This window comes from Tenrec ecaudatus, chromosome 12 (assembly GCF_050624435.1).
Source record: "Tenrec ecaudatus isolate mTenEca1 chromosome 12, mTenEca1.hap1, whole genome shotgun sequence".
In the NCBI taxonomy this organism is placed as follows: domain Eukaryota; kingdom Metazoa; phylum Chordata; class Mammalia; order Afrosoricida; family Tenrecidae; genus Tenrec; species Tenrec ecaudatus.
The window spans coordinates 115,299,980-115,314,843 of record NC_134541.1 but is presented as its reverse complement, the minus strand read 5'-3'; the positions used below and the strand labels follow the sequence as shown (position 1 = coordinate 115,314,843).

The 14,864-nt window shown below is 48.2% G+C and overlaps 1 protein-coding gene across 2 annotated transcripts in view; it reads left to right on the top strand.

Annotated features, from left to right (window-relative positions):
* GDE1 (glycerophosphodiester phosphodiesterase 1) overlaps positions 1-2,382 on the top strand; it is a 30,550-nt gene extending 28,168 nt beyond the window's left edge. For both annotated transcript variants that reach the window (XM_075564568.1, XM_075564567.1), the window contains 2 exons: positions 832-1,043; positions 1,713-2,382. In XM_075564568.1, the coding sequence (XP_075420683.1) occupies positions 832-1,043; positions 1,713-1,860 (360 nt within the window). In that variant the 3' untranslated portion in view covers positions 1,861-2,382. The remainder of the gene's footprint in view (positions 1-831; positions 1,044-1,712) is intronic.
* Positions 2,383-14,864: the final 12,482 nt, after the last annotated feature.

Genomic DNA, 14,864 nt, shown 5'->3' with positions numbered 1-14,864 from the left:
AATTTGGACTGTGTTTCCCAAACCGACTTGACCACCAAGCCCTTGAAAGTGGATGAGTCATTTCCTGGAGGAGCACTGAGCCAGTGTGGCGAAGGGGAGCTGATCCAGTCACTGCTCTCCATTTCCCTTCTCTCCTGATCCCCCACAATATGCTCTCTCCCCTCACTTCCGCCTCTCCGGCTTCCCCACCCCCTGCCCACTGCCCACTCCTCTTTCTCAGCCTTTTGCCTCCAATAAGGAACAGTGCTATTTAGCCCATCTTGAAATGATCCTGCTTCTAGCCTCATTTGAATTCCAGTTAATCATCTCTGGTCAGAATTTCAAGTGCTATCCAATTCAAAGTTTGTTCTTGTGACACGGTTACATTTTAACACTGAGCTTTTACAATTCAAGGAGCCCTGGTGGTGGTGGAGTGGTTAACTGCCCGGCTGCTAATTGGAAGTGTTGGGATGTGAAACCCCGCCCAGTGACTCCACCACAGAAAGATGGGACACTCTGCTTCCATGATTATAGATTTGGGAACCTGTAGTATTCTGTCCTACAAGATCACCGTGAATCAGAGCCTACTCGACAGCAATGCATTTGGGCTTTATGAATTTCTCTTAAAGATAGGATTGCAGTTCTTTTCAAATTTGGAAGGGGGTATTATTTCGATTGTACCTTGTTTGATGTCTGTCACATTCTTGTCTCAAAGGGTCTGGGACAGAGGCCATGTGTTTAGTTGACATGACCACTTCCTCAGAAGGAGCACGCGCGCTAAGGCTAAGGAACAATTGGGAAGTACTGTGGTTTACAGACAGTAAAACTTTACGCCCCACGATGTCTTCGCAGATGCGACAAGCCGATCAGAATGTCGTGACGGCGCTAACTCACAGACCTTGGAGCCTGAGCTATACAGGAGAGGGGAAACCGCGGCACAATTCCCTGTGGAAGCATTCCATGCTCATGCTGATGGACATTCTGCTCGACTGGAGCATGCACAACATCCTGTGGTACCTGTGTGGGATTTCCGCTTTCCTCATGCAGAAGAATTTCGTCTCCCCGTAAGTTGGAGGATCACTTTTCTTCGCCTAACAAACTTCTCGGCTGGTGTACTTGGAAAGGAAGTTTCTGTGCAGTAGACAGCATGTATTGGGGTTCAACCATAACCCCCAATGCACGTTTATAGATAGAGCAGCAGGGTCGCTTGCTTCTTCAGTGGACAAGGTTTAGGCATGTCTCACCATTTCCAACACAGGCTGATGATACTGTCTTGGCTTTTAGTGTACTTGAAAGACCAGGTGAAGGTGCTAAAGTAGGACGAAAGAGGGCTCAAATTCCTTGGGGTCCAGGGCAGAGCTACAGTGAGGACCCACCCATCAGCCTTTTCATCTTTGTGCCTGCTTCTCTACCTGGGATAGGTTCTGCGCCATGACTGCCAAGAAAATGCCCACCCACCCTCCCCCCGCTCCTGTCATCGGTCTCTGTTCTTTTGCACCTGGTACAATCTGGGTTTTCCAGATGATTACCTGCTGAATAGTCCATGGCAGGTGAAAGTTTCCGATTGGAGGCCAGGCTTGCTTTCCTCCTGTAAATATTTGCAGAGGGCAGCTGCGAAGCTAGTTCTGAACCCGGCTTGTCCTCCACGAAGACCACGCGACTGCGTGCCTGTTAAGGACTCCTGGGGCCACTAGGCCCTCTTCTAACATGACCGGCTCTTCCTCTTTCCCCAGGGCCTACTTGAACACGTGGTCGGCCAAAGGGATTCAGGTTGTCGCGTGGACTGTGAACACCATGGATGAAAAAAGTTACTACGAGTCCCACCTCGTCTCCAGCTACATCACCGACAGCCTGGTGGAAGACTGCGACCCTCAGTTCTAGACTGTCACCCCATGAAGGAAGCATGGGTTCAGAAACCACCCGCGGAGCTCTGGCAGGGAAATTAAAACACCGTGTGCTAGCCCAGGCTCTGGGGTTGGGGGGCAGTGGGGTGCCAGGTGACTCACACAAGCAATAGTCGGTAACTCCGTTTTCACTTGAACTAAAAGCAAAACCCAGTGCTAGCACTACGCGCCCTGGAATCCCTGAGTCCACCACGGGGGCTCCGGGGAAGCCTGGGGCTAAGGAAGGCTACCCCAGCTCCTGCCCCGTCCTGGCTGAGAGGCACACGGAGCCTCGATGAGAATAAGCGCAGGCTGAGCCGGTGCCACGTGGGGACACAGGTGCCACGTGGGGACACAGGTGCAAATGCATGGGAAAATGCATGATCCCTCCGAGTGGACATTTGAACACTGGGCGCACTTAGGTAATGTGCTGATGTCGAACAAGTTAGCGCCAGTGACATTAACGATGTACTGTGGATGTCAAACTTGTGACTACACTAATAAAAGTCCATCAAAGGAGCACCAGGGGCCTGGAGTGTCTTGCATCATGCACCTAGGTGTTAGGCATTTAGGGAAGCTGCTATTTGCCGTCCTGTCTACGGGGGCAGCAGCCCTTGGGGAGGTTTCTGTGCTTGGCAAACAAACACTCCGGATTGGGGAAGGCAGTCTTGAGACCAATCCAAGCAAGGGCTTGGTTTCTGGCAGCTGAAATGAACAGCTCAGAACCACCAGGTGGCACTGTCGCACCTCTTCAGGTTTACTAGGAAGCCTACACTCTCCCGTCATAGAAAATTCTGGGTTGTGGGGAGACCTACCGAATACCTAGGCTTATCCTCATTTTAGAGATTAGGGAACACAATAGCCTGTGCCAGAGAAGGGCCTAGCTCAAAAATCACCCAGCTGGAAGCATAGCAGAGCCTGATGATTGGAAATTTCCTCCGAGTCAAACTTGTCAGCAGCACACAGTTGCCTCTACTCCACGGAGCAAGAGGAGAGTCAAAGGCCAGGAAAGCCCGAGCATTTAACACAGTGGTCCTCAACCTTCCTAATACCCCGACTCTTTCATACAGTTCCTCGTGTTGTGGTGACCCCCCCAACCAGAACATTATTTTCGTTGCTACTTCATAACTGCAATTTTGCTTCTGTTATGAAGCGTCATGTAAGTATCTGACATTCAGGATGTATCTTCATTGTTACAAAGTGAACATGATTAAAGCATAGTAATTAATCGCAAAACAATATATACGTAATAATACATTGTGAAATATTTATGTGTTTTCCGATGGTCTTAGGCGACCCCTGTGAAAGGGTCATTTGACCCCCAAAGGGGTTGTGACCCACAGGTTGAGAACCACTGATTTAACGTGTCACGTCCCTTAACCTTCATGCAAAGCTATGGAGGACTCACCAAGGCTCCTAAGGGGCTCATCCCGGTTCAGCCCCCAAGCCCGGAATCTGCGAGTTGGCCCCAGATGTACCACAGCAGCACCTACATTTTAACAAGATCCTGGTGGATACAGAAGAATCCCCTGGGGAATCTCTACAAACTACCGGAGGATCTCTTTAAAAAAATGTAGATTCTGATTCCGTGTATCTGTGTGGAAAGGCAGCGTCTCAGCAGGTACAAACCAGAAGGAACCAGCTCAAAGCCTTGGGGTTTTTGTCCTCTTTACTGATGAGAAGGGAGCCCTGGTGACATAGTGGTTACTCGATGGGCTGCTAACCGCAAGGTCAGCAGTTCAAAACCAGCAGCCCCTCTGAAGGAGACAGGGCGTTCTGCTCCCCGGAAGAGTTGCCATCTCGGAGGCCCACAGGGGCAGTGCTACCTTGTTTCATAGGGAATTGACTCAGTGGCAGTGAATTTGGAGTTTGCTGATGAGGAAACAGGCGTAGCACAGTCGGTCAGTTCCCCAAGGTCTCCAGCCTGACTTCCAAACAGACCCAGCTGCTGCTCCTCCAGCGGACGGTCTGACACCATCTCTGACCCTCTGCCCCCTCCCCCAACACCCCCTCCCCCCAGCAGGTTCAGTCACTTGCCAGGTCTGCTAGAGCCCTGGACTCCCAAGTAGGTGATCTTTCTCACGAGAGCTGCCCGTGAACCTGGGTATGCTTAGGAGGAAAAAGACCTCAACTTCAAAGATGGTTTATAGACTCCTTGATGAAATCTCACACAGCTCCAAGACAAGCCCAATTGGATGACGGAAACCATCAGCAAGGGCTCGTGGCCACCGGACGGCAGCTTAGGCACCAGCGGCAGACTGATTCATCGTGGTCGCGGGAGGGGGCAAAGGGCCGAGGCTAGGACATGTCACCGCATCAGATGCACATTAGAAATATTAATTGGATGGGTTGTGGGGCCCTTTGATGACCTGACTACTTGATTGGGGGCTGGGGGGTGGAACTCTTGCCCGTACAGCTCTGATACCCTGGCCAAGTCACCTAAGGGCGAGCCTGTCCCTCCCTGCGCTGGCTCGGGCAGTCATCATCTACTTCAAACACACCCTATCAGGGCAGGGCTTTACAAGGCGGGTTTGTGGGAAGAAACCCAATGGAGACTTGGATCTCCATTCAGCGAGCGTTCTTTACCGACAGCCTCCAACCAGGGGCTGAGAAGGGCCGCTCTAACACAAGCGGCCATGTTTCAAACGCAGTGGATGGTTTTAAAAGTCACAAACTGCCCTCTTCCTCCACCGCGCGCCCTGTAGCACAGGCTGCAGCAGGTAGGCGCAGAGAGTTTGCGAGGACCGGCAGCCCACCAGCAGCAAGAAAATCAAACCCGCGTTTCTAGAGACGGAGATTGGGCGCTTTCAACCAACACGGTCATATTCCGGAATTTTAAAAAAAAAATGAACAAGAGGACCAAGATGTAGCCGATGACTGCAACAAACATTTAAGCTGCCGTAGATAATAATTCGAAACCTCAGGTAGAAGGGGGCCAAGGCCATCCTCGACAAAATCATCCCACCTGCTTAGTTTGATCACGGCCTGTGCGGTGGTCGCCTCACTCCGGGGCTGCTGATGGCAGGATCGGCGATTCAAATCCACTAGCCCCTCCGAAGGAGAACAAGGAGTCCATCGGTTCCCGGAAAGAAGCAAAAGGCTCGGAGACCTGCTTTCCGGTCATTGTGGGTGGGAACAGACATGATCCCACCCAATAGTAATTAGCAAATGGACTACGGTAGTTTCCAACCAAAGACAGGCAATCCGGAGCGCTGACTGAAACGAGGGAAGCTGGCGGCTGTTAGGGAGGTGGGGACAGGCGCCCAGCCAGGCATACCAGGAACGCTGCCTAGTAGAGCCAAGGCAAGCCACCCGCGCTGCCAGCTGCAGGTTTGGTACACAGGTCAGCTTTTTCAAGAGAAGGCTGAAATTGGGATTTTGTTTTTAATCTGAGTTTTCATTTTTCAATGATGGCCCATAAAAACATTGAGGGCCGAATGACAACATTGAGGACCAATGAAAGCACACAGGTGGGCTGAATGCAGCACCTGTGCATCCCCTGAGACCACACAGCACTGCCTGGGAAGGAATGCGGCTGCCCAAACTAGCTGTGGGGTGCGACGCTAATTAGTGGGTAGCAACACTAGCATGGCAGAATGTCACACTGCCCGGCCCTGCGCCATCTCACAAACAGTACAGAGTTAATAATATCCCTTCTCATGTTGCCTGAAGACTTCTGTCTCTTGACCTTGACCTTTTACCCAAATCCATCCCCCCCACCCCCACTGCCCCAACTCTGTCAGACTCAGTTAAAGGACTTTGGTGAGCTGGGCTTTGAAGAATGGAGAATTTGGGTAAAGAAAGAAGCTGCCAATAAGTATTACTAATTAGCACTTACTTGGGAGGCTTAGTCTGGAGGTTAGAGATGGGATTTTGAATTAGAGAAAGCTAAGAATTCACTGAGCTGTGTGATTTCAGGCAAGTGGCTTAATTCATCTGTGATACGGGATCCACAAAGAGCCCTTGTGGCGCACTAGTTAAGCGCTTGGCTGCTACTAACCAAAAGGTTCAAGCCCACGGGAGAAAGATGGGATAGGCTGCTTCCATAAAGATTTACATCCTTCCCCTATAGAACAATTCTACTCTGCCCTATAGGCTTGCTATTAGTCTGAATCAACTTGGTGGATCGGCTTTGGTTTTATTGGTATCCGCCTGACAGGGTTCTTAGGATTCAATGAGAGGCTGTGTACAAAATACTCATTAATCACATTTATTGGCTCCCTACCATGTGCCAGACACATCACAAAACAAGCCAGTGGACAAAACCCACTGGCTCGGTGACTTGAGCGGGGACTAGCAGCTCAGGCATGCATGCCTCTGATTATCCAGTGAACAATTAAGCACCCAAAGCAAACACCAGGGAAGTGGTCTGAAGTCAAACAGAAGTCTGAAGATAAGGCTTATAACTCGGTGGCCTCATTCCAACGCTGGAACTCTCAGTCCCTGCTTATCATTGTTCCTGGCAGACAGCAAGAGCCCCATGGTGATAAGTATCTCAGTTATTCAACACCTATTGCAATATCGGTTATTGCTCAATAAACATTTGTTGAAGGACTGAATTCTAGGAGAACGCAAGTGAACACTTTCGTGAGGTACCCGGAGTTAATAGGCGTAGAGAGAAATGAACAGAAAGCACAGAAAATGACATGTGCAGCATTCGGCAGCCTCGGGGCCAGCCAAGGCCATGACAGTATTCCCGGGAAAGTGAATCCAGAGGGAAAGCACATCCTGCAGAAGGAGGGGGTGTATCTAGACACACGATGCTGTCCCTCTACAGCAAAGACCTGAGGAACCAGAGGAAACACCAGGAACAATCTAAACAGCAAATGATAGGATAAAGAATAGACCTGAACATGGACTGGACAAAGAAATGGCAAGAACGCAGCATATCAGGAGCTGGGCTCAGTGTGTCCATCTGGAGACCCCATGAGAAGAACCCAGGAAGACAATGTCATGGCATTCCAGCAAGAGACAGACACTGTCGGAACGCCCAGCATGAGTAGAACATGACCCAGCTCTAAGAAGAGAGAGAAACCAACCAACCAACCAACCAACCAAGCAGGAGGAGAGGGAGCATTCCAAGGGTCCAGGAGTAGGCTGGGGAGCCCACCCCCATCACCAGCAGTCGGCTGTACTCAAGAGCAGTTGTCCCTGATCATTCATGTGGATGTACAGAAGAAGTCATGGATCCTGGGTGTCAACAGGGGCATCTCCCACCTGGCTGGACTTGTGGTCTCCCCGCATCATTTCACCAAAGTCCACCACACAAACGGCTGCTGGGTCAGTGGGCAACGCCTCTTCTTGAGTCCTGGAGTCATGCTCGGAGTGTGAAGCCCCTGGCCGGTGTGTCTCTGTGCCCGAGTGGGGTATAGCGGCTGCTAGCTGAGGAGACAAGAGGGTGTTGGCCAACTTTGAAATGGTTTAGGTTGGTTGAACCCAAATGGGGTGCTGGGGAAAGCTGCAGTGGTCTGTTTTGTGCCCAGTAGACCCCTCCAAGTTCCCTTCCTGGACTCCCATGTCCCACTGCCAACAGCTGATAATGATGACCAGTCAGAACCGCAGGAGTATGCCTCGCCCCTAAGGGCACCTACGTGTGACCCTGGGACCGTACAGTTGCGTAGGGTCGGGTGCTGTCCCTTGGGTTACCCTATACTGCATAGACCCTGAGGAAATCTAAATCCAAATCTGTGTGTGTCCGCACCTTGAAATCCAGGTAGGCCAAGCCCAGTCTTTCCCACCAGAGTAAAGGAGGCTGCTGTGAGAACGGAGAGAAGTGGGCAGCCCCAAGGGGGAAGCAAAGGAGTTGGTTAGGCTGGCCCACCAGGGCAGCGGCAGGGCCAGTTGTAGTCTCCAACCCCCGCTCTAGCTAGGTGGGTGGCTTCCCACCCCGTCTCCTTAGCACCTTAAAAGTCACGAAGCAAATTAAAAGCTCTCACCAATTTTATTAAACTGCCTAAAGGACAGCAAAGACGGCTTGAGGCTATCAATTGCCAAAGCTACCCTGAGGAGACTAGTCCTTCGGAACCAAATGGCTCTGAATATTCTGTCACTCGAGGTGGGACATGTGACTGCTGTGTCGATAGGAGCTCTGATGGAGCCGTGCTTACGTGATGGGCTGAGATCCAAAAGGTCTGCAGTTTGAAACCACCAGCCGCTCTGTGGAAGAAAAATGGGGCTTTCTGCTCCCATAAATAGTCCCGTGTTGGAAACAGAACCAGGAAGAGAGTGTGTGTGCAGACAAACTCACAACATTCATACGTTGGGAGGCCGGGCCTTCATGTTCGAGGGTTGGAGATGCGTCCCTCTCACATTCTCCTAAGTACAACTTATTCTCCACGATGTCCCCCCATCATAATGTCAAACTTATGGTACAAACACATGGTCACTGACTATACACTTGAAGGTCAACGGCTTGCAGGCTATCTGCCTGAAGGTTGTCTGCCATCAAAAGCAATCAGACCCCTGTTGTCTGTCTTACCCTAAGTGGGACCCACTCCCTTCTGGTAAGGATCAGAGACTGTTCCCCAGGAGAGCTCAGACACTTGAGGTCAAGCCAGCTCAGGGACGGCCAAGGTTAGGCTGCCATCTCGACTCTACAGCCTGCCCATCTTGTTACGTATGCGCCTTCCTGTCACATGAACCTCTCGAGTGCCTCCCCTTCCTGTGGTGTGTATGGTCCTAGCTCATCCCCCCTCACGTTACACGTATGCCTCCGTACAACCCCTTCCTGGTATGTACGTGTTTGCTGTGACCTGTGTGACCCAGACTATATGAGCTTGTGAGAATACAATACAATCTCTCTCTGTGCATGGGCCTGACTCCTGAAGTCATGGCGGAAGTGAGCACCCCAAAACTTTTTGTCTCTTAATTTCTTTCCTTAAATTACTCTCTCATTCTGGTTCCGGTCATGACGGAAGAGGTAAGCCCTTGCATGCTTTATCTTGTCTGATGTCTCTTTAATTTACCCTTGAATTACACAACCGCTCCTTGGACCCATTCGGTTGTGGAGAGGCTGCTCCCCCACAGTTAAAGTCTCAGAACCTTAAAAGGGGCAGCTCTACCCTGTCCTGTCGGGTCACTGTGAGTCGGCATTTGGAGATGGCAGCGAGAGGGAGGGCCATGCCTGTATATCAGACTGTCACCAGATCACCTCTGATTTGTTAGGCCACGTGAGCACAGGGACCCTAGACACACCTGATGTTCTGCTATGGTCACCTGGTTTCCTTCCTTCCCCTCTTGCTTAGTCTTGATCTTTTCCTGGGTATAAAACAAACCCCTTACTCTACTGCCACCCAGTCGTTTCCAATAGAGCTTCTGAGGCTGTGTAAATCTTTTCCCCTGGGAGGGGCTAGTGGGTCTGAACCACCGACCTTTCAAAAAGTGGCCCCACGTTTACCGGAGTGCACCCCCAAGGCTGTTGCACTGTTTGTTCATGCTGCTGTGACCGGGGCCTCCACCCACAGCAACACTGTCTGCCCCCACCTACAGAGGCGTAACACCTCCCGTGGGGTTCTCTGAGACTTTACGGAGGGAGGGCAACATGCTCGATTGCTAAAGCTGGCCTTGCAGGCCGGGCCAAAGGGGAAACAGGCTTTATGACATGAATACACTTGGTGTTCCCGCAAGCCGCCTTCCTCTTGCTAAATCATTATGATGTCATTTCTGATGGGTTGGTCTTATCAGTTCAAAGTTCTGGCATGTAGCCACTTCTGTTGACCACAGCCCCAAACCCTCCAACCTACCTCCCATGTGGGCCGTGGGGAAGAGAACTGGTCCTGTTGCTCCCCTGGACCTGTCTCATACCCTCTAACACCACCCGCCCGGCGTTGCCCAATCCTTTCTGCAGTCTCATGACATCTTCCGTACTTGACAGTAAATTCTGAGTTACTGGTCCATGCGCTGACAATTCAGGGAGCCAACGGACATGAACATGCCCATGACCACTAGCCATCTGAGAGACAAGTCAACACAACAAGATACCATCTCGATTCAGCAATAATAGAACTAATCCAAACACACACACACACACAAGCAACAACAACAAATGCTGGAGAGGCTGTGGGGAGACTGAAACTCACACTGCTGGTGGGGCTGCAAAACTGTACAGCAACTTTGGTAAACAATATGTCAGTTCCTGAAACACCTAGAAACAGAAGTATCATACAATTAGCCATCACACTTGTACCTATATATGGTGGATAAATAGGAGCGATGACACACACAGACATAAGGACACCTGCGTTCATGGCAGCATTATCCACAATAGCAAACAGATGGAAACAGTAACAGGTAACCAACTGCAGAACATACATACAGTGGAATTCTACCCAACAATAAAGAATAACAATGAATCGGAAACATTTCACAACATGACGAATCTAAAGGGCATTAAGCTAAATGGAATAAGTCTATCACAAAAGGGCAAGACAGCTATTTTAAGCAGTCCAGGCTAGGTTTACACACAGAAAAAAGAAGCATTCTTTGAGAGCTACAAAGATCAGAGGAATAGGAAGGGGTAATTACTGCCTAGACAATACACTGTGTTTGTTATGACAGAGATAAAGGCAATATACAATATGGAGGAAGTCAGCGCAAAGTGACAAAGTGTAAAGGAAGACAAAGAAAGGTATTCAAGAATGAGGAACAAATATGGTAAATGCTAAGGTGTCTGCTTGCCACAAGGTTGGCAGTTCAAACCCACCAGCCATTCTGAGGGAGAAAGAGGAGGCTGTCTGTTCCCATATACATTTACAGTCTTAGAAGTTCGACAGAGCAGTTCTACTGCATCCTATAAGACCGCGATGGTTGGAATACACTTGATGGCGGTGGATGGGATGGTGAATGCTATAACGCATACAATTCTGCAACAGTAGTAACTATGTGAGTCAATCCACACATGTGCTAAGCTGGTGAGGGGAGTCCTATAGAAGTACACTCACATACATAGGAGGGGACTTCAAAAAATTTGTGGGGAAAATGGAATTAAGATATAATGGGATTTTTTCATGAACTATTTGAAGCCCCCTCATATGTAGATATGATCGTGAATGTTTAGTATGCATATTTGTAAATGCTGCATGGATACTCATATATACTCAGTATAGCATCTAGGGGCCACAGGTGTGAACACCACGTAAACATCAGGGATGAAACAGTGGACGTGAAGGCTATGGGCCATAGCTTCAGGGGACATCTAGGTCAATTGGCAAATACAGTTCATAAAGAGAATGTTCAACCCCCTACTCTGATGTATAGTGTCTTGGATCATAAAAGTTTGCAAGTAATCATCTAAGAACCAACGATAGATTTCTTCTCACATGGAGCAAAGGAGAATGCAGAAAACCAGACACTCAATTAGTCCAAAGGGTTAATGGGTCACATGAACCTTAACCTCCTCTAACCCGAGACTAGGAGAACTAGATGGTGCTTGGCTACCACTGCCACCCACCCTGACCCAGACCACAGTTGAAAGTCCCCGTCAGGAGAAGTATGGCAGTTACACAATCTGGTGTCAACTTTGGTGAAGGGGTGGAGTCTAGCCTGTCAAGCAGGTCAGAACGTGAGGCACCATGGAGACAAACAGCTGAATGGAGGCCAGATACACACATACTCTGAGACATTCCTGTTGACAAGCCATATGGAGCTATGCTGATATAGAGGAGCCACGTGGAGACCCACACCAGTGCTGAGATGCTCCCACCACCACTGGATCCACAACACTTTCCACCCACTGACCTGTGATCTTCCTGCATTCAGCATCATTGCATGGCTGTGTGAGTCTAAAGAGGAATTTATGGACTGGTATTGACATACGGGGCAATATTGGACTTATAGTCATGATCTGCACTGGGATGAGATGTTTTCATAATGTACAATTGCGCTTGGATATAAAGTTCTCTCACACACACATGAGTGTCTCCCTGGCTTTGTTTCTGTAGTCCACCCTGACTGACACAAGAAGCCTCCACTTAGCATGTGACTCACAGACATGAAACCAGACTGGACTTACCCCTTACAACAACTGCATTCATTATGTGATATAAATTTCTCTTTCTCCATATATCAACAATCACTGGTTTTGTTCCGTAAGAGAATCCAGCCTAAAACAGGCTTAGGAAGCATAAGATAGCATAAAACACATACATCACTTCAAACATCAATTTCGTGGACAACATATGTCTCCCTGTGCTTCGCCTTCACAGAAACCAATTAATGGTTCATTATTAAGCCAATGTCTAAATTAAATCCCTAGACAAGTGTTTCCCAAAGAGGGTGACATCACCTCTGCGGGGCACTGGAATGATCCAGGGGAGTTGTAAACATAGATACCTACACGTCATCCTGGATTATGGGCTATAGTGCCATCGATTTTAATTGCTAGGGGGCATCGGGTAATTTTTTCTGAAGAGGGACCAGTGGGTCAAATAAATGTGTCTAGCAGCTAGACAGTAAGCACCACGAGGTCAGGATCTGTCTGAGATGCTGGCCATCTTGTTCACCACTGTTGGCACATATTTGCCAAATGAAGGAGCACAAACACATACTCTCTAACCGTTTAACTTTGAAGCCACTAGCAAAGATGATACTGAAACTGTGGTAGGTGATTTCAGCTGATGCGATGAATGAATATGTGTGTGTGAATGAAAGAAGTCAACGAACATGAACAGCGTTGCTGGCAGAGAGCATTGTGAAGTACAGTAGGGTGGATGCAGGCAGGTTAAAGCAAACACCTTATCATTTGATTTCCTTTGACCCATTTTAAGTTCGTTCCAGTTTTTAATATTTTCTGCATCCTGTTCCATTGAGGTTTTTCTTTTTTTTAATTGAATAAGTTTATTTGGGGCTCATACATCCATTGTGTCAAGCACATTTGTACATTTGTTGCCATCATCATTCTCAAAACATTTGCTTTCTACTTGAGCCTTTGGTACCAGCTCCTCATTTTTCCCCCTCCCTCCCCATTCCCCCCTCCTTCATGAGCCCTTGATAATTTAGAAATTATTATTATTTTGTCATACCTTACACTGTCCGATGCCTCCCTTCACCCACTTTTCTGATTTCCAGCCCCCAGGGAGGAGGGTATATGTAGATCCTTGTAATCGGTTCCCCCTTTCCACCTCATCCTCCTTCCACCCTCCCGGTATCTACACTCTCACCACTGGTCCTGAAGGGATCATCCGTCCTGGATTCCCTATGTTTCCAGTTCCTACCTGTACCAGTGTACATCCTCTTGTCTAGCCAGATTTGTGAAGTAGAATTGGGATCATGACAGTGGGAGGTTGGGCGGGGGGAGGAGGAAGCATTTAGGAACTAGAGGAAAGTTGTATGTTTCATCGTGGCTACACTGCACCCTGAACTGAGGTTCTTCTTTTATTTTGTCTGTTTTTTTTTGTGTGTGTGTGTAGTTGTTGTTTCTTGTTTTTGTTTTGTCCTTGTAATGTTTTTCTGTATATGAATTTCAGGATAGGCAGCACCAGGAGCATGGCAGGGGAGGTTGGTGGGAAATGGAGAGCTGACAACAATGGCCACAAGAAAGAAGGAAATATTCCCAAGCTGATGGTGGCGACGATTGCGCCACTCCTGCTATGACTGTGAAATGTGAAGTATATGCAATAAAATACTTTTTAAGTGAATCAGTGATGGAGCATGAGCTATGTGCTCAGTGCTCATGAATGTTTTCTAGATTCAGTTCCAATTAGACATCAGTCAGGGATTACTTAAACGGAGACTCCTATCTCCTGAGGAATTTGGTAATGGCACCCTTTGAGCCCTTCAACTCGAAGCACATGTTGTAAGCCTTATTGATAAATGCTCCCCCCAAAAGCTATATGCATATGTACACACATACGCATGTGCATAGATGACAGATACAGATAGATCGATGCAGTTCATCACCGCTGACTTTATGATGTCTGGTTCACAGTAAGATTTTGACAATCACATATGAGACCTTGTGGTAGTCACCTAATCTGGTGTCAATTTAAGGATTAAGAGTGTAGGCTGTCAATCCAGAGATAGCCAATGAGACTTCTGTGTGGGCATGGCCTTCTCCTGAGAATTCTGGGAAATCTGGTACTTCCTCTTTGCACGCAGAAGACACCTCTCTCTCTCTCTCTGCTACTTCCTGGGAGACATAGCAGCTGACAAGACACATGGACCCACCCTGAAGCAGAGACCCCTGCTAGTGCTGAGATGTTTCCAATTACACTGGATCCAAAGACTTTCTGCCTACTGGCCTGTGATCTTCTACATTCATCATCACTGCATGTGTTTCGTGAGTCTGAAGAGGACTTTATAGATTAGTATCAGACATATGGGCTAATATCAGACTTCTGACCTTAGACTGAACTGGGTTGGGATGTTTTCTCAATGTTCAATTCCTCTTGTATATAAACCTCTCCATTATATACATATGTGTGTTTCTTAATTTGTTTCTCTAGTCTTTCCAGACTAACACAGACCTCACAGGGGCTGAATCCCAGTTCATCCTCAAAGACCCATGCATTTGATGTGCAAAATGCAACTTTAAACATATAGTCCAAGATCTCTGGTTATATTCCACCTTTGGGTGACAAGAGAATGTTTTTTGTTCCAAGTCACAAACACATGCAAGTTCCACAATTCAGAGGCTTCATATCCTCACTGAGGATCACATTTTTATTCAGCCTGAGACACTTAGCACCAGGTTCCAAACCTTTACCAGGAAACCAAAGTGACATACTTCTGACATATGGAAGAGCATTTCTAAGGAGTGATAAATCAGAGGCATATTTCTTAAAGAGAAAATACATCATTCCCAGATGATCCCTGCTTAGATTGTGGTGGGTTAGGTTTAAATAGTACTGCAGTCTTTATTGGAAGACTCAAAATGCTTTATCTGAAAAAAAATCAGCAATTCATTCCGATGCACAAAACAGCAGGGATGCCCAAGTTGACTCTGTTATTTACATTGTGGTCCATTTCCACTGGAGATCTACTTCGGGCAATTCCTAAAGATCCAGG